Consider the following 23,713-nt stretch of genomic DNA (forward strand, 5'->3'; position numbering starts at 1 on the left):
GCACTTTTTACTCTCCATATGAGAGGTTTTTTCTTGTAGATTTATTTCTTTTATTTTATGTGCCTATGTTATACAGTTTAGGCACTCATCTTGTTTCACACTCTTCGGGTGTGAACACCCTCTTACAAACCTAAGGCTTAAGGGTTATACTTTGTACTTACATCTTACAATCTTTAAATTATTGCATTGGGTGTCGTGCTATCACACTCACAGTCTGTTCACTATCAACGGTACTTGCAATTGAGCTTGAGCTTTGATCTCTATGCATTCTCTCAGCTCTCGCAGTAGTGGGAGTCGGGTAATTTATTTCTGTTTTGCTTGATTCACACAAGTGAAAATGGTGTTTATGGCACAAAGGCTGGTTGCTCTCAAGGAAGATTGTCTAATACAAGGACTTATAAAAATGCTAGTCTAGAGTTCTATGATGTTAAACCATGCGATCCCTAGGTGAAAGAAGGTGCTGAAGTCCCAATGTCCAAGAAGGCACCTTGTCTCCATGTATGTTTTGAGTCTCAGTCTAATCTCTCCCATTTAACACTAAGAGCACGTATAGTCTCTACTAGATGCAGGTTACTTTGAGATGGAAGCTTGTTTTCGATCTCTAGTGCCATTGCATCTTGTTGTCTCGCTCTACTATGTAAATAAGATGAAAATGAGTTCCCACCAGTGGCAGTGTCTTAGAGTCCACTCCGTTAGGGTGAAATCCAAAGTGTGTACGGCCCTCATCATTGTTAGATATGCTCAATGCCCCACCCTCATAAGGTGCCACCAATGATTCATAGTGCTCTAGGTTGTAAGGCCTCCATTATGAGGAGAAGACGTGTGTGAGTTTGGACATTGGTTGGGTCCTAACTTGTATGTCAGATGAGTTCTATGTGATTGGATGGCAAAAAGGCGACCTTTGTGGATCTAGCCCTTGGGTTAGATAGAGTAGTTATATTGGTAGCAACTCGAGACACAATGCATCGAGTTATGGGCCCCCAGGTAGGTTGTCCTAAGGGGGCTAGTAGGCCCCCAGCCCCTTGCCTGACAATAAAGGGAATATTCCTTGGCGAACTAGGAAGGTTCATCAGACAGGCCCCAATCAAACTACCTCACCGAGCTATAAAAGAAAGACCCCTCCAAAGCCATTGTGTTTCAACTAGCCTTAAGCTCTTTGCTTATCTTCTATCTAGATCGCCATCTAAGCTTTATAGTGGAAGTGCATGGGTGGACAAAGCCATCTTTGTATCAACTCGCTTGAAATTAAAGAAGTTTTTGAACTTCTCATACTTGCTGTGTATTCTTTACAAAACCCACCCATCCCACCACATTCTTCCGCTGTGAAAATTTCACCACTTCCATTTACACCATTTACATTTCCATTTTAGACACCTCATGTCGCACCGCACATCACACCGGGGGGTTACGGAAACATAGGCATATCCTATTGAACCTCATCCTTCCCTCAACCGGGTGGTGTTCCACCTACCTCATATATACTTTCGGGATCATTGCAGCCTGGGTATCCCACTCAGTCTCTCTCAAGTGTGGATCAGTTGCCTCCACAGCTTGCCTCCATGGTATTGCCTAGTGGACCTTCTGGTCATACTGTTGTGTCCCAGCCTCACTTTGAACAAGGCTACCGTGTCCCAGTGCTTCCACCTACACCGGTATCTTATGGAAACATTTATGTTCCAGTGCCTCTGCATCAATCGGCACTCATTGGACACTCACAGCCGACTTCTGTACCTCTTCCCCCTCCCTCTTACTCTTTTCAGACACACCCACCTCCACCATCTTTCTCACCATCATCTTACACCACCTACTCGACACCTCATGGTTCTAGCTCATCTTCTGCCAAGAATGCATTTAATGACAAGACTCGTTTTAACAGGGCAAATTTTACTACTTGTTTGAATTTGATGAGACATGTCCTTAACTCATAGAACCTATGGGATCTTGTGCAGGGGTTGGAACCCCAACCCAATCCCACATTTGTTCCATATGAGGTCGTCCGCTCATGGAAGGCTAGGAATACCTCCGCTATTGTCGAGCTGATGCAGGGCTTATTGCCTGAGTTTCATTCTCAGCTTTAGCATTTTGACTTGGCCTCAGAGCAATGGGTACACTTGACTAACCGCTATGCGGCTCGAGATAGGACCCGTCGTATTAATCTTGAGCATGAGCTTTAGCTTCTCAAAATCACTGACCGAGATGACTTGAAAGTCAAGTTGACTGAGTATCGGCGTCTCCTCGCTGAATTCTCCACTACGGAGACTCCCAAGTCCTCTGACGATCAGGTCACATTGTTCCTAAATAAACTCCCCAAGAAATTCTTCAATTTTGTGTGGAAGGAATAGTTTCAAAGCCTGCCATGCCTACATTCTATGAATTTGAGTGTCAGCTGTTGCGTTACACATGGTTGTTCGATCAGTTTCATATGAATTCCTCTGTATTTTCTTTACAACTCCTATGTGCTAGAGCCAAACAAAGAGTGTAGTCTTGCATGGTGCAAGACTATCCTCCAAAAACCTTGAATGGTACAATGTCCATATCAAGCTGTCTAGCAGCTGGAATCATACTCATCTGAATCCTCCTCTAGTCACGTACTGAAAGAAGGAAAGGCCTGGAGTGCTCTCTAGAAAGGATTTCTCCACATCCACTCCCTTGAGATCCATATTGAGACTATTAAAGGGTCTCCTCGAATAGGCCAATACCTCTACCCCCCCTGTATACACGTGGCTGATCAAAAATTGAAGAACAATAGTATGGATCTATGTGACAGCTACATTATACTCAACTTTTGAAATAGTAACGAGGTTGACCTCAGAAATATTATCAAAGAATGGGTTATGGTTGCATTTTCTAATCAAGCATGTTTACTGGTACATATTTGTTCGTTCTCATGGGTCATCTGAGGCCTTTTTGCATGACAGTCTAGACAGGTTTAACCTTCTCATAAATGTGATGTGTATTTTATGACAATGGATAAACCCCATGATAAAAGGGACATTGGAAAAAAAGAATATACATCATGCATGAGCCATCTAGTACATCTATGAGAAACTCAAGATGTCTTGGTGAATCTGACTAAGGATTTGAAATGCATAATTTTTGGCATTTAGCAGCTAAGTGGCATGCTTGAAACAAGATTTTCTCACCACTAATGTTTGCAACAACCTTGCAGCTCCACGTTGCGTTCTTGACATCCAGTCTTGGACTTTTTTGACTAGTTGGCCTAGCAAAGTTTCTAAAAGATCCTGAAAATCCCAGGGATATAATCAAAACTCAATATCTACCCCATGCTTCAATGATGTGCTTTGATGCCTTTTAAATTAAGTGTAAGTAAATAAGCTAGTAATTCTAAGCAGAGATTAAATGACCTGCACCATCCTGCGACAGCCTTTCCCTGGTCTACATCTGAAGGGAGCAGGAAGAATGTTTGTATACTTAATACCCGTGTTATTGTCCAGTCCCAAAACAGGGCTTCCTTCATGTTGATCCGCAAAATATATACTTTGGTTGTCATTTGACTTTTTCTCACAGCATCTTTCCATCTGCTTTTAACAAATGGTTAGCAGTATTAGTGAAGTAACATCTGAAAGTTAAAAAAGCCACAATTGGATTTGAAGAAAGATGTTGAGATACAGACTTCAGATACTGTCAATATAGAAAAGCCAAAAAATTTCCCTTACAGATGTATGACATTACGAATTCAAATCCCTAGATAAAAATGCACTTAACCAAAAATGTACAGACAAAGATGTGATAATGCTATGAGAGTCCTGAAGACAACCAAAGGCAAAAAATCCAGCTACACTTTTGAAAAGAAATCTGAGCAGTAAATACTCATATGGAAGCCCAATTTGTGAGAGGTGGGAGAATGCACAGAGATCGAAGCTCAAGCTGAGCTGAGAGTACAGTTGACAATGAATAGTGTGTGAGAGTATAGGCACAATTCCCAATGCAATAATTTGAAGAGTGTAAGGTGCAAGTACAAAGTACAACCCTTAAAACTTAGAGTTGCAAGAGTGTTCACACCTGCAAGGTGTAAAACACGATAAGTGCCCAAACTGTGTAACATAGGTATACAAAAAAAAAAGAGAATAAATTTGGGGGAGAAAACCTCTTGTGATGAGGAGAGTAAAAAGTACCCCCGTGTCCTATCGACGATCACAACACTCCTTTGTGAGTGTAGGCATGAGTCAAACCCGATAAACCCCCCTGGAGTGAAGAGTAATCAATATACAAGGGTCATCCACCAAAGGAGATCAAATTTAAAGCATTGCGGAATGCTTCAAATTTGTCATGAGGAAAAGCTTTGGTGAAGATGTCCACTACATTACTGGTTGTAGGATAGTAGAAAAGGTTGATATCACTTGCATGTAGCCGCTCTTTGACATAGTGATAGTGGACCTCAATGTGTTTCGTGCGTACATGAAACATTGGGTTCCATGCCACTACAATGGCACTCTAATTATTAGTAAACAAACGAGAGGTTTCATGATAGATACATCTAAATCAGCCAACAAACATCTCAGCCATATACATTCAACTGTGGTAGTGAAAGCTGCATTGTATGTGGCTTCACATGACGAAGTGGCAATAGTGGATTGTTTCGTGCTAAGCCAAGAGATGCAAGATGAGCCAAGAAAGAAGCAATTACCACTCATAGAGTGGTGTGAATCATAATCACCAGCCCAATCAGAATCACTGTAAGCATGTAGTTGCAGTGGTCTAAGTGATGAAAAACACACTTCGCACCACAAACTACCTCACCTGAGATCCCACAGCACACACACCCACCCCACCCCACCTTCCATGTGCCCCCCACTGAGCGTGGCCCACAGCCCCCCTCTTCCAGGGCCACCAGTCCTCCCCCCCACACCCACCACATACCTTCAACCATCCCACCATCCCTCGATCCTCTTCCCCCCCGCCACCTCCCCTGCAGACGAGCACACCCCCCCGATCCGCACCCGTTTCATGTGATCCCCCCCAGACCCACCCCCCCTTCTCCCACGGGAGGTGATGAGCCACACACACCTACATCCTCCTCGCACCAGTAACTTTCCCCCTCCCATACAGCCACCAGCTTATCTACCCCTGCCGCCAGTCACACTTTCCCGAGACAAGCACAGCTATTGCCACAAGAGTTCTTCCGCAGTCCCCCATGGTCCTACCTGAGAGTTGCCGAGCGCAGAGAGTTTCCACTACCTCTAGAGGTAGGGATCTTCGTCGTTCGTAAGTCAAGGAGGGGCAAGGTCCATCTACTAGCACCACCGGATTGACCAAACTACGCTTTTTGACTTCAGTCCTCTCACTCAGGGGATTGGACGACGACATAGCTAGAGGAGTTGAAAGAGTCAGGTGGCGGACCACGTCTCCCAATGGATGGGAGAAGGACTAGCACTGTTTGCACAGCAGTGGCTTGATTGCATGATGGACATTAACTGGTGGGCTAGTGCCAAGGTCCCAGACTTGAGCATTATCTTTCGAGCCCCTCCACAATGGAGAGCTCCGAGGGATGTGATCAAGTGGCCCTTGGCACAGGCGGCCCATTTCTACTAGTGTACAGAGTCAATACTCTCAACATGGCTGATAGATGCATTGGTAGTACCACCTAGAGCATCTATCACCCCTATGGTCTGCCGGACGGCCACCATGGGGGACTGGAGTTCGTCGCTGTCCAGGCTTGCGGCAAAGCGTACTTGCATGGCCCATAGTTTTTCCTCCTCATCAATAGCCTCCACACCGAAAAGATGCCTGTTTGGTCAGTCATAGGCTTCCCCATGAGCTTACACCTTGCGTCCGGGAATGTGAATAGTCTCCACTATAGTGGGGCACGTGGTTCCAGGAAGTCGATTGTTCGGCAAGAGTTGCAGCCGGCCCTTGCGTGACGCTTAGAAATCCTACTCCTACAAGAGCACAAGCACACCCCCGCCCAGGCCCATCGGGTGGGAAGGTTCTCTCAAGCAGGTCACACACCTATTGGGAGTACGCCATCGATGCCCACAGCAAGAGTGGAGGTGTAAGCACATCTATTGGCCCGAGCCTTACCACCTGCATACGGGATCAAGAGGCCATTGTGGCAAGGAAAGTTCTATGGGTCAGGTTGGATATTAGTGACTCGTGCCTCTGAGTCCTCAATGTCTATGTCCCCACTGAGGTCAGGGTACGCACAGCAAGTTCTGGGAGGAGATTGCAACAGGACTCCCAGAGGTGGACTCCTCGATTTTTGGAGGAGACTTCAACAACTTGGAGGCCATAGAGGACCCAGCAGGGTAGAGGCAAAAACTACCAAGGCATGGCTGGGGAGGAGCAAGAGACATGGGAGATCTTCCTACTGGCAGCAGGAGCTCGCAATGCTTGGAGAGACCTAGCTTTTCACAAGAGGGAAAGGTCGTTGGACTTCTCGTGGAGATATAGGAGGCTAGGCGGAGTCTTGCTGGAGCGGTTGGATAGATTCTATGTGGGAGAGTGGGGATCCTCTCACGGAGGCCCCCAAGGGGGAGACCGGTTGGAGTTATCCCAATGGAGACCGATCACCCTGTTGCCAGTTGCCTATAAGGCACTGGCAAAGATGATTGGTAGGTGACTCCGCCCCGTGCTTCCAGACATCATTCATGACACACACACAGGCTTTGTCTAGGATAGGAGCATCCTAGACAATGTCTTTACGTTCTTTGAGGCGATAGAGTGGGCCTAGAACAGTGGTTAGGGATTGGCGGTACTACTCCTAGATTTTGAGAAAGCCTATGACAAGGTAGACTGGGACTTCTTGGAGGGCACTATGGAGAGGTTGGGGTTCCCTCATGCACGGATTCGTGGGGTCTCCGCACTCTATAGATCAGCCACCAACAGGGTTCTCATAGGTGGCAGGAGAGAGGAGCAGTTTCGGCTAGAGAGATCGGTACGGCAAGGCTGCCCATTGGCCCCATATCTATTCCTACTCTTTGCAAAGGCGATGTCTCACTTCCTCAGATCACGTGTGAGTGGGTTACGCGGCCTCCAACTTCCAGTGAGAGAGGAGACGGAGTTGTTAGACTCAAGAGTATGGAGATGATACAACACTTTACATAGAGGATGATGAGTTGATGCTGGAGAGGGTGAGACTAGCTCTCAAGGTATTTTGTATTGTAGCAGGAGCCAAAATCAACTGGCGGAAGTCGGTTGGTTTCCTTACAAACCCGGACTCTAGTATGGAGTGGGGCCTCCACCTAGGATTTAGATGGGTGTGTAGAGGGCAGACCGTCCGCTACCTAGGGTTCTAGGTGGGACTCCACATCACCCTCGCCCAGTAGTTTCTCCCAGTCCTGGACTCCATTCGGAGGAAGCTAACCTATTGGAGTACTACTTGCCTCTCCCTTGCGGGCCAAGCCATGGTGGTCAACCAGGTCCTCCTAGCAACGGCTTGGTACATCGCCTCATGTTGGTGCTTCTCCTCATCTTGTGCTACTCAACTTCGTCGCCTAGTGTGGAATTTCCTCTAGGCCGAGTCGGACGGTTCCACGGACTCTCAAGCCAAGGTGGCATGGGCGACCATCATCCGGTATCGGTTAGAGGGAGGGCTTGGGATCATTGACCCAAAGTATCAAAGTATGGCCCGTTTGGGCAAGCTTATAGTCCGCGGTCTCACACCAAGAGGGCAGACCTGGAAGGTCCTACTGTAGGAGGGCCTTCAGGAGTGAAGACCGAGGCTTGGCGGGGAGTGCAGACTGTCCTTGAGATGGATCTTCACAATGGCCCAGATCACCCCTCCCCCCCCCCTAGATCCCCCTTCCTATGTAGCTTACTTCGTGTGTGGCAGGTGGTCTATAAGGCCCTAATTCAGAGCCCCCCAGGTTGCCAGGAGGAGATAGATCGTCAATCGGTGATCTGAAACCCCAAGGTCAAAGATTAGGAGGGGGTACAGATCGGCAAATGGCCCCACATCCAATGGGCTGGTTGAGAGGCCGACCTGGCTCACACCATTAGGACCTGGCAGAAGGTATACAGGTTGGTGGACGAGGAGGTGTTGCAACGGGCATCAGGTTGCTAGAGAGGAGTCAAGTTGAGAAGAAGGGAGATTGACGCAGCAATACCTCAGGAGTGGCTTGGTCCCCCCAGCACGAGAGACGATAAAGCTCGGGGAGGTATGGGCTGCTAAGTTTTAACCGACAGGTATCCCTCTACAGGTGGCACGCAGAGTGGGTGGCGCCCCGCAGGAGACTTTCTTCACCGTTCAGGAGTGGGGGCATCTGGCCCTTGAAAGAGGGCAGCAAGATGAGGGGATAGTTACCCTTCCGTGGAGGAGGATTCGGGTGGTGGTCCTTCAGGGGAAGACAAGGCGACTGGACCCCTATGTTTTTGGAAGGAGCTCAAGGAGTGGCACCTTTGGATCTGCAAGGGCAAACCACTTGATGAACTAGAGTGGGATCCAAGAGACAGGCTATGACCAGCCACTGCAGTCGCCAAGAAGCCACCAAGGTTCCTGGAGTACACAGCCAGGATTGGCTAACACGTACTGATGCAGGAGGACATGGACTAGGCGTCATTGTGTAGCAAGTACTGGGCGAAGGACAACATCATGAAGGCTTTCTAACGGACTTTCCTTCAGGGGAAGACAAGGCGACTGGACCCCTATGTTTCTGGAAGGAGCTCAAGGAGTGGCACCTTTGGATCTGCAAGGGCAAACCACTTGATGAACTAGAGTGGGATCCAAGAGACAGGCTATGACCAGCCACTGCAGTCGCCAAGAAGCCACCAAGGTTCCTGGAGTACACAGCCAGGATTGGCTAACACGTACTGATGCAGGAGGACATGGACTAGGCGTCATTGTGTAGCAAGTACTAGGCGAAGGACAACATCATGAAGGCTTTCTAACGGACTTTCTAGCATCGCCTATGGGACAGCTGGAGACCGAGGAGGATATCCTATTTCGTATGGCTGGTGGCACATGGAGGCTTGGCGGTAGAAACTTGGTTAGCCCATATGCAGAAGGATGGAGGATGTAAATGCTGCACATAGCAGCTTTTGGAAACTCCAAAGCACTACCTCTGGTCGTGTGAGACGGCACAGCTAGTGTGGAGAGGAGCATGCCACATCCTCCGCCGCATAGCACCCAGCCTTGGATGTATCTCATGGGGAGCTTTCTGCTGGCAGGCAGTCAATCAAGGTCGTCACCTTCTATATGAGGCTCGGATGCAGGACATGATCTTCCTTATTGAGGCTGCGTCGTGCGTAGTAGCCGGCTTGGAGGCTCTATCCATCCACCATGTACTCGAGCCCACAGTAGACTGCTTTGAGATATGGGAGATCGTAGGGAGTCTCATTGGGTGGCATATCTGGAAGGCGTATTGTCAAAAGGTTTTTGAAGGAGAGAGACTTTTTGCACAAGCGCCTTTGGCAGAGCTCTAGACCTCCATCATCCACTCCCTTCGCGGCCGATGGGACCAGGTGCAGGGCGAGTCTCGAGCTCGTCAGAAGCTCCGTCTTCACTTCATGAGCACTTGGGGCTGTCTGGACTTGTTTTTCATAATGCAAGCAGGCAGCCCCAAACAGCGATACACCCCCCCTCCATGGCTTCTTGCTCCCTGAGAGGCCTGTATATTTGATATTTCTGTGACTTTATATCAGCTCAAGCTAGTCGGTTGAGCAGGAGCACTTCTTTGTATTTAAGGTATTTTTGAAGTAATATAATTAGCCACACTTTATTTGGAAAAAAAAAGACAAACAAGTTACTAGAAAGGATGCCCAAAATACAAGACGCCTGAATCCCATAAGCACAATGCAAAAAAAGGGAGCCATCATGAGCCTATAAATTGATGTCCCCTCTTATCATTCAATGATGGAATACAATACAACTGTGCTTTGTCGTTTCGGTCATAGTCAATCTCATACTCAAGATTGTGTTTATGAGTCCAAGCTTCCATCTTGGAACCTAATTAACTTAAGTAACAGTTGATCTCTTCAATCTATGTCATCATGAACATTGTCTTTGTGTTCCATCCACCATAGCCATGCTTTGGATCCATGCATTTCAACATGGTATCAGAGCCATGGTGAGCATGACTAAGCTCAACTCAGCTCCTCCCTCCACTCTCTTAGTCTATCTTAACCTTAGTCTAGCTTAGTGGTAGCTCATGACTTCATGATCAACTCCATTTTCACTTCCAGCTTCACTCAAGCTTCTTGTCTATCATAGCCACACAACACCTACCCTACTTTGACCTCCTGGATCCCTTCAATGATGTTGGATCTTGACTGGCTTTCTTCTGAGGATTTGTCCCTCTACTCAAGCATAGCTCCTTGTTAGCTCAATCATTGACATTGGCACTTCTACAACCCGCTGACATTATCAAAATTCATGGTTGTTGCCTATCTGTAACCTGTCGTCTGGTGTCGTATGGCCATTCTCCCTGTGTGTAGTGTTACGTCCACCCTAACCATAGGGCTTTGAAAGCCCACCACCCACGTATCTTCTCACCAAGTATCTCAGCAAATGATCATCTCCACGATCTATTGGAAGTAAAAAACCAGTCGCCTCCTGCAAATCCTAAAGGGCAGCCATAGCCATTTCAACATCAAGCTCATCTTTTACTTCAATCTCTTAGTTCCTTCAGCTCAAGCTTGCCAATGCCACTTTTTTTTTTTTTGCAAGTAAAATGTGGCTGATTATACTACTCAGAAAAATTGATTACAATGAAGTGCTCATACTCCATAGACTAGTTGGAGCTTATGAAAGTCACAAATATATCATGTATACAAGCCTCTCAAGGCGGTCTGCGGGGGATGGGGGAAAGAAGCCATGGAGGGGGGGGGGTGTATCACCATCTGGGGCTGCCTACCTGCATCACGAAAAACAGGTCCTCGCCGGCCCAAGTACGCATGAAATGACATCAAAGATCCTGACGAACCCTAGATTCCCCTTGCACCTGATCCCATCAACCGCAGAGGGAGTGGTTGATGGAGGTTCAGAGCTCTGCTAAGGTCACCTGTACTGAAAGTCTCTCTCCACCGAAAGCCTCTTCACACCGCGCCTTCCGGATATGCCAACCAGTAAGACTCCCTATGATCTCCCATACCTTAGAGTAGTTTATTGTGGGCTACACTACCTGGCACGTGGGTAGAGCCTCCAAACCAACCATTACGCATGACCCTGTCTCGATAATGAATATCATGTCTTGCATCCCAACCTCGTATAGAAGGTGGCGGCCCTGGCTGACTGTCTGTCAGCAAAAAGCTCCCCATGAGATACAACCAAGGCTGGGTACTATACGGCAAAGGATGTGGCATGCACATCTCCACACGAGCTGCGCCGCCTCACACAACCAAAGGCAGTGCTTTGGTGTTTCCAGAGGCTGCTGTGTGCAGCGCTTACAACCTCCCTTCTGCATCTCGGCAAGCCAACTTCCCACCGCCAAACCTCCATGTGCCACTAGCCATAAGAAATATGATACCCTCCTTGTTGAGAGTAGAAAAAGACTGAATTTTTGACTGATTTTTGTTGTTTTTGAGGTCTGAATGATTGATTTTTGATGGATTTAGAGTGATGTATGGTTGATAATGGAAGTATTTGAGAGTGTTTTGGATGATATTGATTATGTTTTTGAAGTTCATGATGATTCTCAGTGGAGATATAAAGCTCTATGATGTTTTGTTGAGGTTCTGATTGGTTCTGTATACCTTCTGTTTTGTTCTGATTTTCTTCTGTATGAAGCATGGATTGATGATTGATGAAGATTAAGATCTTTTGGAAGCTTATTGAATAGTTTTTGATAGTATGGAATGGTTTGAGTATGAGTTATGAGGTTTTGATGACCTTCTGTAACCCTATTCACCATCTCCCTATCACTTGCCCTCTATTCTTCTTTTACTCTTGTGAATTATTAATTTTATAGATTCTGGAAGCTATCACAAATGTTTTATCTATAGATCCATGTGCTTCATCCAAGGAACACCTTGCATATTAAATGGAACTCCACTTATGTCTACAACATATACATATACCACAATGAATGCCACTTAGTTGATGTTCATAACTTTAACTACATTATGCTACCTAGTTCTACCTTGCCATATAGGTTTGGGTTAGTAAGTTAAGGTATAAGAGTCACTCCACATAACCATTATCACTTAAGGTAGAGTTTATAGGTGATGTTTGTAATCTGCAAGCTGTAGTGGAAGGTGCAAGATTGTATGACGAAGTTGAAGCAAGGCTATCAATGACTCCAGGAAGAGGAGTCTTACCTCCTCCCATGCCTGGAATGGTATACCTATCAAATGCAGTCCCACGGACAGTTCCCTACCCCTATCCCCAGATGCAAACAGTGCTGCAGTATAATGCACCTAACCCACTATGGTCGCCGCAGATGACAGTGCCTCAAATGATGGTTCAACCACAACAACAGTGGCCTCAAACAGTTCCTCCAATGGCGACTCACAACAATGGAATCCTACCAACTGGAACCAACAACCCCAAGTCTCAACAGGAGCTCTAAATCAGAGCCAGAACAGAGGACCTTCTAGATCGACCCAACCAGTTTATGGAGTAATTATAGAAGCTTCCCAAAATCCCACTACAAGCACTTTAGGAGGTGAAAATCTGAAGGACTATTTATCCAACTCAATTGCAAATATCAAGAAAGAGCTTCTGGATGTGATTACAGAGCAACTACAGACGCTGAAGGTGAATACTGCCAATATATCCACTCCTGTGGGAGCTGGAAGAGATGTGATGCGCTCTAATACATGGTGCGGAAAGTGTCATCAAGCGAGACATTTAGCCACTGAATGTACCCGAAAATCAACCATTCCTGGGGCCTTCTATTCCTACTGTTTGCGGAAGAACCATACAGAGGAATTTGCTCTCTGAAAGAGATGCACGAACGAAGACAGAAGGATGAAAATGCAAGATTCAACTTGCTAGAATCCAAAATAACAACACAGGATATTGGACCAAAGCCTAGGGAATTTGGTCCTAATTTCGGTCCGAGGAGGTTTCTCTCTCAAAGTTACAGAGGACGACAGTCTGGCGGTGGTCAGAGATCAGAGGTGGAATGTTACAGGTGTGGAGAAAAGGGTCATATCTCCCCAAATTGTCCAAACCCTAGACGATCTGTCGATTACAAGCCCTTATGTAGTCGATGCAAAGGTTAAGACCACACTGCAAATGACTGTCCAAGTCCAGCCCCTGTAAAGGCCAATGCCACTGATAGCCAACAGAAGGTACAAGAGCCTACCTCCAATTTAGTAGAGTTGGAAGTTGTTGCTGTTACGCACACCAAGAAGAAGGAACCAGTTGTTCAGAACGAAAATAACTCTCCTACCAAGACTGTAAAGTTCAACTTGCCAATAGAGGACAGAGCACTACAGAACAGAATAGTGCAGTACAGAGCACTATAGTGCCACAGAGAGTTACAAAGACAGTCCTAGAGACAGGACCAGAGGCCTAGGAGATAGATGATACAGAAGCACCTCCAGAAACAAAAGAAGTGCCGATGCTACAATTATTAGAAGAAAAAGGAAAAATGAAAATGGGTGTAGCCCATTCCCCAGCCGGCTAGAGAAGCCTGTGGATCCTATAAAAAATTATGACTTGGTCAAAGACCTAGACACTTTTAAACCAAACTTAACATTCCGGCAGTTGTTAATGCTGTCTCCCAGCTATCGAAAGAAATTCAAAAGCATCTTGACAAGAAGACGTAGATTAAGGGTCGCTCCTTCAGCAGCGACCAAGACCAATAAGGCCCCGGAGCCTGTAAAGAAAGTAGATGTGGCTAATGCCTTTCTAGTTCCTGGAACCCCAGAGATTAGTGTATGGATAGAAGGATGCTTCATTTCAGATGCATTGATTGATAGAGGATCATCAGTAAACATAATGACAGATGTGACAATGAAGGACTTAGGGTTGCAAAGAATTCAACCTACACAGTGGGTTATCAAATTGGCAGACCAAAGCAGAATTAAACCGTTGGGCATCCTTCCATACGTAAAAACAACCCTTGTAGGAAGAGGCTATTGGCTGACATATCTGGTGGTCAAACCAAATTCTTATGGGACCTCATACCCTCTGCTGTTGGGAAGGCCTTGGCTTTTTGAAGCAAGAGCCAGGACGGACTAGTTCAAAGGAACCCTAACCCTAGGCAGAGGATCCAACAAAGTGGTGTTAAAGCTGTATGGATCGCAAAAAGGCAATGGATCCACATCCATCGAAGTCATAACTGACTCCTCCAACGAGGTAACAGATGGTACATCAGGAGATGAAGAGGCTGTTAAGCAAATCTCTCCTAAGAAAACAGAGGCACAGTCCCTAACAGTGGGCACTATAAGCCAACTGCCAAGGGAAGTAAAATCCTTGTCCATGGGTGAATACCTCCTGCCTCAACTAAAATTAACTTCTGAAATCACCTTTGACAGTGAAATAAAAGCATGGATGTACTGTTCTCCCTGTTACATGACAGTCGCAGAGACAGAGCAGAGAGTACAGTTACAGAGCAAAGACAGTACAGAGGCAAAGTAAATACGGAGCGGATACAGAACAGAGACAGAGCGGATATAGAGACAGTCACAAAGACAGTAACAGATACAGAGCCAGAGCTAGAGCCAGAGGTAGAAGCAGAGTTAGAAGCTGTGACAGAAGCGAAGCAAATGCAGAGGCAGAAGATTTGTTCTTCTCCTACAGAGCCTCTACAGAAGCAGAGACAGAGCCTCCAGAGGAAGAGGATGAAAATGATGAGGAAGAAAATGAAGTAGAATATGAAAGTGCAGATGAAGAATTCCCTCTGATAGAGGATGACCTTGTTGATGTCCCTACAGAGGCCTCAAAGGCCGAAGATCTCAGGGTGCTGGATGGAATGGCCATGGTTCCATTTGGGTTGACCAATAGACCACAAAGTATGCAGAATCTGTATAAGCAATGGATTAAAAGTATAAAAATTAAGTTCACCAGTGGCTCCTGTCACCATGACCATTCATTCTGGAGAAAAGATAATGATGATGCTCCTTGTCAACAGAAGCCAAAGCCCTCAGAGCCTCGGTCTCTAGAAGGTCCATGCTATGTGATATTCCTGGATGCATCCTCTGAAGATGAATCCCTAAGTCCAGAAGAAATCACCATTCAAACAGAAGCAAACAAAGCTCTGATTGCCCTCTTTGTGAGTGGCAATTAAAGAACGCTTGGGAGATGATGAGTCACTGCAACGCCGTCTCCTACACTGGGAATTCTTGGATGAGATACAGCGGATGGCCCTACAGTGCATGGAAACCTCTCAAGCGCGATGCAAGGCCTATCATGACAGTTTCATCAAGCACAAGGACTTCAAAGAAGGTGATCTTGTTTTAGCCTTAACAACGGTGGATGGGCCCGTACAAGGTACTTGCTGTCAATCCTAACGGCTCTATTCAGGTGCAGACCGTTGATGCCTCTGATGATCCTTTCCTCATCAATGGCTATCATCTGAAGATATACTTCCCTCCCTGGGGATCTTGACAATCACAGTCGACCTACCCTTTCCCTTTTGGGCGTCGCACTATCCTTCTCGTCGTGCTTGTGATAGCCCTTATGATTCTCCTCATGAGGCAGTCTCGTTCTGCTACCCCCTCGCAGAAACATCTCAACCCGACCTTGTTCTCTTCTCGTCTGATCCAACAACGATGGCGAGGTTGGTCGGAACATATAGTATTTCTACCATTCTCTTTCTTAATGAAAAAAATAAAAGAACAAAAAAAAGAAGAAAAAAAAAAAGGGAAAAAAAAGGGAAGAAGAAAAAAGAGAAAAAAACAAAAAATAAATAAATAAATAAACGAAACTGTTATGGGAGAAAATGAAGAAATTCCCTGTCATAACAGGCCTCGTTCCAAGAAAAGGTGAAAACACCCTTGGGCGAGAAACTGACTAAGAGAAAGATAGTAACACCTCGCAGTTCAGGATAGCTGACTCATCACCAGCAGAACCTCTTCAGCGAGTAATTTAAAGCCACCTCCCTTGGTGCGTTGTCTCTACAATATCAGTCCGTCTGTCCTTCTTAACAGACAACTCTTCTTACAAATCATTGAAGTATGAGATTTGTAGGCTGCCTCCCTGGGTGCGCCTTGTCTTCAAGATCCTCATGACAACAACAGCCGACATGATCTTCATCACCAACCCCTTGAGTGATGCGAGCTTTCATCCTAACAGGATGGGAACGTGAGCATGGGCTGCCCTCTGTATCTATTAGAGCGTGAAACAGAGGGTGGGGTGAGTGACTAGTCTTTCCCTTCAAATCAACTGAGAGGTGAAGATGTGTGAACGGAGTGTTGCACGCACGGGATGGGCCTCTCAATGCACAACGCACGATCTGTTCATGTGCACTGCACCATAAGGCTCCCTGGCCTTCCTTCTTGCACTGTATACTGGCATAGGGTGGAATGCACTGTTGCACCATCAAATGCGCACAAGGCATACAACCTCTACACAAGTGACCGTGAGGATTACATTAATGGGTTTCAGGAACGGGCTGTCCTTTGTATCTATCAACAGAGCGTGAGACAGAGGGTGGGCTGAGTGTGACTGGTGTTCTTCAATCAATTATCGAGAGGTGAGGATTGAGGGACGTTGCGACCATTGGAGTCAGGTACGTTCCCATTTCCTTATGCACCCACGGACTGGGTGTCTGCCATCAACACAGAACACGTCACTCTGTTCTGTACACTGCACTACAAGGCTTCCTGGTCTTTCTCCTTGCACCTATACCAGACGGGGTTGGACGCACTGATGCACCATTAATTAAGCACCCTGGCATACTCTCTCTGCACCATTCCTTTGTTGATTTCTAAACCGGGTGTGAGCTCTGGGTTTTCATCATTATTTTCTTCAGGTGACGTTCGTAATGGGGCGAGTGGTTGTTCTTTCATTCCATTTGAGTGATCGTGAGTTGAGTGCAATATCCCTCGTTATTGACAAATTTTCTGCGATTCCTTCAATCAACCACCTCCCTGGGTGCTGCCGCATGGTCCCTGCCATGAAGGATGAAGGACATGTGCTGTGAAGACACCTTGTTACCTCCTCCAGCCGACACAACGACACCAGACGCAACCTCAATAGTCGACATTTCTCCTCGGCAATTTGGGCAAGTTTTTCTAACTCTACACCTTCTGCTTCTTAGTGACGGTCATGTCTTAAGTGTGGGGACATTATGGTTGGTCTGATGTGAGGTACCAAGTCCTAGATGTTTGGTTTACCCTTCCTACTAAGGTCTTAAGTGTGGAGACGCGTCCCTGCGCGTCTATGTTGCATACCCCCATACATATACCCTGTTCTTATCATACATCTATGCCATGACTTCATTTTATCCTGATGGGGTCCCATCCCCACTCCTCCATTCTATTTCACCCTGTCCCCGGGGTTGTTTCTTAACCATTTTCCATTATTCTTGGTTTTGCGCCTTCTTCATACGAACGGACCTTATATTCACCGAAAACTCAATCCAACCTTACAGCCCTGTTCGTCTCTTCGAATTGCCTATCTTTCCTTTTTACCAATCCCTGTTCCGATAGACGATTTTCAAGTTATTAATTTTTTAAACAATTTCCGTAAATTGAATGATTTTCCATGTGAACGCATCTTTATTGCTTCGGAACCCTAGTCTGATGTGCCAGACCTGTCCTACCCATTCCCCCCGACATTTTTCCCTCTTACTCCCTCTCATTCCGATACACGGTTTATCCGTTATTAATTTTTTGTGGGTTTTGAGTCCTTTTCATGTCTATTTTTCACATTTTTCCATGTGAACCTGCCCTATTTTCACCACAATTCCAGTCTGGACTTGACAGCCGTGTCCTGCTAGCCTTTCCCCCACTTTTCCTTTTTCCATCCCCCTCTTCCGACTACCGGATTTTAAGTTATTAATTTTTCCGAGTGTTTTCGGATGCATTTTTCGTGTTTTTTTTTCCACTTGAACCCCTTCAAATTTCCCCAAAACTGAGTTTTGATGCACCAGCCCTGTGAATCCCTTTCTTCTGAATATTGTTTTCTTTTTACTGCCCTCTATTCCGATGCACGGTTCTTCCCGTATTAATTTTCGAGTTCATTTTTGGGCCCATTTTTGGGATTTTTTCCATGTGAACGCGTCCTATCTCGATCGAAAATGTGTTTATCATGATAGGGTTGTTGGCGACCTTATTCTGCATACTTTTCCTTCTTTTCGCACTTCATTCCGATGCACGGATCTTCCGATATTAATACCCGTATGTATTTTCGGGCTTGCGTTTTGTGTTTTTCCCATGTAAACACCCTGATTTTGCTCCGGACCCGGTGTTGCATGTTTCCATCATTTTCTCCTCGTCTCCCGCTATATTTTTTCTTTTTACGGAATTTTGATCCGACGAACGGTTTGGATTTTATTAATTTTTCTTCATTTTTCTCGTATGACCGTGCTTCTCATATCGCGCGTGAACGCGCCTGTTTTTGGTTTTACGCGCCTCGGGACGCCCCGTGGCGTTTGTGGCTTGCGCGTCACTTTCCTTGCCTGTTTGACCTTGTCACTGTAAAAAAAATTTCTACCCCCGCCTGTGCATGCGCACGAGCCGGGGGTGTGTTTCTTACCCCTCCATTTTCCATTTTTTATTTTATTTCTCTATTTTCCCTTAAAAAACAAAAATAAAAAACACAAACAACCACAGCAAAAAAAATAAAAATAAAAAATATAATAATAGTAAATAATTTTAAAAAAACAAAACAAAAAGAGGAAAAAAAACCACATAACCTAATCCATAATCGTTATCATACTTAACTCCAAACCAATATATATATATCTATATCTATATATATAATTTATTTATTTATTTTAAAAACCAAACGAAGAAACAAAAAACAAGAAAAAAAAAAGAGAAAAAGAAGCAAAAAAAAAAAGAGAAAAAGAAGAAGAAAAAAGAAAGAGAAAAAAAAAGTAACAAAAAAAAGAGAGAGAAAGAGAAGAGAAAAAAAAACAAAAACAAAAAGAAAAAAAAAAACCCTTACCTGTTGACCGTTGCGACGCGTCCCCTCCCTGCTCATTCTTTCTCCTTCCTCCCTCCTTCCTCTTCCCCCTCCTCCCCTTCTCCTGCCTCTTTTTTTTCCTCCTCCCCCTCCTCTTCTTCCTTCTCCTTCTTCTTCTCTTTCCTCCTCAGCCGCTCCCGCCGCCTGACGAACGTCGCCCCTCCGCTTGTTGCTACTACCGTGGACGCCCTCTGCCTGCTGCCGTGGACGCCCTCCGCCTGCTGCCATGGTCGTCCCTGCCGCTGGTGCCTCCTCCTCGGGCTCCACCGCCTCCCTTGCGCCCCCTGCGTCGGCGCTGCCTCCTCCCTCCACCTCTCCAGCAATGCCAACAGCGCCTCCTCCTCGCGCTCCACCGCCTCCCTCACGCCCCCCGCGCCGACCGCCTCCCTCACGCCCCCTCGCGCTCCACCGCCTCCTCCCTCGACCTCTCCAGCAACGCCAACATCGCCTCCTCCTCCTCACACTCCACCGCCTCCCTCGTGCCCCCCGCTGCCTCCTCCCTCTCCTCCTCCTCCTCCTCCTCCTCCTCCTCCTCCATCTCCTCCACCACCCCTGCCTCCTCCTCCTTCCCCTCCCTTCTCCTCCACCTCCTCCTCCTCCACCACTGCCACCTGCCAGCACCCCCCCCTCCCTCCTCCCCCTCCCTCCCTCCTCCTCCTCCTCCACCTCCACCTCCACCTCCACCTCCACCTCCATCTCCACCTCTACCTCCACCACCACAACTTCATTCTGGTTAGTTTTTAACCTCCCTTTAGTTAGTTTTTAACTTCATTTTGGTTAGTTTTTAACCTCACCTTAGTTAGTAATTAACTTAAACCTAGTTAATAATCACACTAACCCTAGTTAGTTTAACTACCCCCAACTAACCCTAGTTAGTTCACTTAACCCTAAGACAACTAACCCTAGTTAGCTTAACTAACCCCCTCCACTAACCCTGGTTAGTCCCCACCCTAACCTGGTTAACCTAGTTAGACCAGACCTCATCTAACTAACCAGACTAACTAGACTTGACCTGACTAACCAGACTAGCTAGACTTAACTAACCTACCCAGACTTAAACTGACCTAACTAGACTTCACAAACCTAGCTTGACTTAACCTGACTTCACAAACTAACCTGACTAACCAGACCTACTTAACCAAACTAACCTCACTAACTTCATTAATTTACTCAACTAAATTAACTTACTCGACTCTCTCACACTAAGCTAATCTAATTCACCTAATTTACTCAGTTAGCTCTCGTTCCTGCATTTTCTCTTTCGTTCTTTTTCCTGCCGAGTACGGGTGTGCTAGCGGGCGTTCACGCCCGAGGACGCGCTACCGACTTGTCCGTGCAGTGGAGTATTACAGACTCGCCGTTCATACGCAATCATTCTTCGCTGTTCACACGCAGCCCGGGTACCACCTTGTATTTTCCAACCCATAAATATATAAAAATACATAAAAATAAACCGAAAAAGCATAAAATTTTTCAAAAATTCATTTAAAACTCAAAAAAATTGTTTTTTTTTTTTTGAAAATTTAGCAATATTTTTGAAATTATTTGGAATATTTTTAAAGGAAAAATGTAAACACATAAATTGCACAAAATTTAAAATCTGAAAATTCATTCAAAATTACATGAAAAATGAGTGAAATTTATTAAAATTTAGTAAAAATTCGTGCTAAACACACAATTTAATAATTTAAAATCAACCAGCCGTTCACTTTGCACGCGCTACGTGTGCTTAAGAGGCACCTTAATTGTTAATAAAAATGAACCAGCCGTCACAAAAAAAACACGCGCTGACAAAAAAACGCTCCACATTACCATTAATTTTTAATTAATGAATTTGCATTTAGAGACTCAGTCTGGGAATCGTAGTCCGGGTTTCGATAAAGCACCGTTTCACCCTAATAAATTGTAATTAAAATTTTAAGAAAGAACCGTCGTTTTCTTATTAAGGTTTATAACCTAATAAAATGTCACCCATTGTTAATAATTTCTTAAAATGAACCCTTCATTAAAATAAGTTCCCCTCACTGCACTTTTTTCTCCTTTTAATAAACACGCTTCGTGGGATGGGCGCGTAAAGTCTCTTTAGTTGAAACTAATGGTCAAGGTTATGGTCAGATCTTGATGTACATTTTTATGGTATTATGGTTTGTCTATGTGTTACGATTACGGGTACGGTTTGTAGTTTTCTTTCTTTCTTGCCTGATACGGTTATTTGGGTGTCTGTTTATTGCATCGCATGAAGTTTTCGATCGCATATGTGTAGAGGTCAGGCCAAATTTTTTCTAGAATGTGTATTGTTTGGGGTGGTAAATGGGTTAGTTACATCTATGTATGTGTATCCTTCTTTTTTATTGATTCCTTTTTTGATAGCCCTTTGGTTGTTTTGCAGGCATTCTTTGTGATTGTCTGTGTTGTGGTGTCTGTGTTTTCCATCTGAATGGCGCCTCACGCTCCTCCTCCTATCCAGTATGTCCGACTGGTCAGTAGGAATTATTCTTCCCTACTAGCTTTTGAGCCTATAGCGAAAGCAGGACTTGCGACTTTCGTAAGATTTTCAGACTCTTTTAGATACAAAACTCTCAGCCTTACAGACTGCTCATGACACAGTGGAATCACAAGCTTCCCAGATCAAGCAGTTGCAAGACCAACTGGCACAGTCAAGGTCTGTTTCTCCAAGCCCTAATGTTCCTCTGATTCCTTCTCTCTCAAAGTAGGACTTGGCAATTCTCCAGAGACAGGCTACTTTGTGTCCTTTGTTCCAAGATAAAGTGGAAAGATTGCAGTCCAGGATGGATTTGTTATGGTCAACATTTGAGCATTTCCAAGAGTATGTTCCTCCGGACCATTCTTTCTTTGTCCACTATCAATTGCAAAAGTTGGCCTTTTACATGAAGCTTTCAACGATGGATCTTCCTCTTCCAGAGGATGGTTGGAGTGGGGCTTGGTCTCCTGAGTTGCTGACAGAAGTGGTCCGTATGGTGTTTGAAGATTTTGTGACAACGGATACCATGTTACTGTCATATATGTATCTACGAGGAGATCTGTTGATTCCAAATGAAGTAGATATGGCCTGGTATGTGGGGCGACGTGGTTTTGCAAGCTGTTTTGTATGTCAACTATTTAGAGTTGCGAATAGATGACATGTTCCAATGTTACTCCTCAAAAGTGGCTACGTGCCTTGACAATTCCTAGCACTCAATGATTGATTCTGTGGTCCTGAATCAACGCCAGAACACAGCTTCTACCTATGTACAAAGCACTAACCAACTGAGGGTGGATCTCTTAGCTTACCTTTCTAAAAACCATCCATTTGATTCAACCTTTTTTTATGCCTATCAAAGAAGATCTGTTTTAGGTCCCTCTGTTCCTAGCCTATTGTACTACCAATAAATGGCTCATCGCTATGATACCTATATTTCCCTTTATCAAACCAATTCAACAACAATCTTACCTCTTCTTTTCCAACCTCAATCTTTTTCTCAAATTTCCATATTTACCTATTGCTCTTTTATCGAATATAGAGTATTTTCCCCTTCTCCACCATGCCCTTCTCCATCTATCCATATATACCTTCTAATTTTCCTGTTTATCAATTAACACCTTTCCTAACTGATTCACTTAAATTTTCAGCCACTCCTTTAACTTATTCCTCCTTTTATGCTTTTTTCTACCCCTCTCTTCATCCTCTTTTACTTATTCCACTTCCATCTTCTACCACTTCTATTTCTCAACCCCCTCAGTTGCTTAGTCAATACGAAGGGTTTGATCAGCAGATTTTCAGAAGAAGAGGATGGAGCTCGACTGATTCTCTTACAGGATCTCAGATAAACTGGCCAATAATTCCAGGAGATTGGACAACTGCCAGTCAAGCATACCAGAACTACCTTCATTTTGCTCACCAATATTCACAATCTCTAGATCCTTCAGTGATATGACAGCTCATTTTGCTTGGTATCTAGCATACATGCATAGACATTCCCATAATGATCAAAAGGCCATTCCAAAGCTTTGTATGAATGTCAATGTGAACATTGACTCCCACCAGTTGGATGTCCTGTATCTTCATGCCCTATGTCTACCTAGCAGATACCTTGTTTTGCTAGAAAGAATGTGTTGTCTGCAGTTCTTTCAAAATCCTCCAAAGATATTTATAGATGAATCCTTCTCCATGGATCGTTTTCGAAACCACCAAGCCTTCAAAAGGAATCACCTTCATTGATACCTTTGCAATGTATTTTGGATGGTTCTTAATGATATATATATCTCTTTTTGGAGGTGTCATTCAGATGGTTGTGTTAGTGTTTATGTGTGTGTTATAATAATTGTATGTGATGAGTTCGTGCTGATTGAGAATAATTTGTTCGAGAGCTCTTTTCAAACGACTGATGGTGGATGGACAGCCTATGGTGGAAAGCTGAAGAGAACCTCTTATATCCTTTACAAATTTGTTATGACTTTTTAAATGATTAATCAGATGAGTTAATGAATAATGAAGTTTTCCTTTAGTAGTATTTTTCTATCAGATACAAGTGATAAGTTGGGGTCGTGGTTTGGAAAGACTATTGAAGATCCGACAAAAGATAAAATTGAGCTATTTAGTGAACTTATATTCTTCTTTTCCTTAGATCGCGAGAACGCTTCCTTTCTAAGTGTGGGGATATGTTGAGAGTGGAAAAAGACTGAATTTTTGATTGATTTTTGTTGTTTTTGAGGTCTGAATGATTGATTTTTTAT

The 23,713-nt window shown here is 44.9% G+C and overlaps 1 protein-coding gene across 1 annotated transcript in view; it reads right to left on the bottom strand.

Annotated features, from left to right (window-relative positions):
- LOC148027440 (uncharacterized) overlaps window positions 1-23,713 on the bottom strand; it is a 176,374-nt gene that overhangs the window by 38,913 nt on the left and 113,748 nt on the right. Inside the window, exons 9-10 of the mRNA XM_087689130.1 lie at window positions 3,366-3,539; window positions 3,144-3,242 (exon numbers count right to left, since the gene is read on the bottom strand). Coding sequence (XP_087545256.1) covers window positions 3,144-3,242; window positions 3,366-3,539 — 273 coding nt within the window. The remainder of the gene's footprint in view (window positions 1-3,143; window positions 3,243-3,365; window positions 3,540-23,713) is intronic.

This window comes from Lygodium microphyllum, chromosome 12, assembly GCF_053477565.2.
Source record: "Lygodium microphyllum isolate KBCC chromosome 12, Lygodium_microphyllum_v1.1.10, whole genome shotgun sequence".
Taxonomy (NCBI): Eukaryota; Viridiplantae; Streptophyta; class Polypodiopsida; order Schizaeales; family Lygodiaceae; genus Lygodium; species Lygodium microphyllum.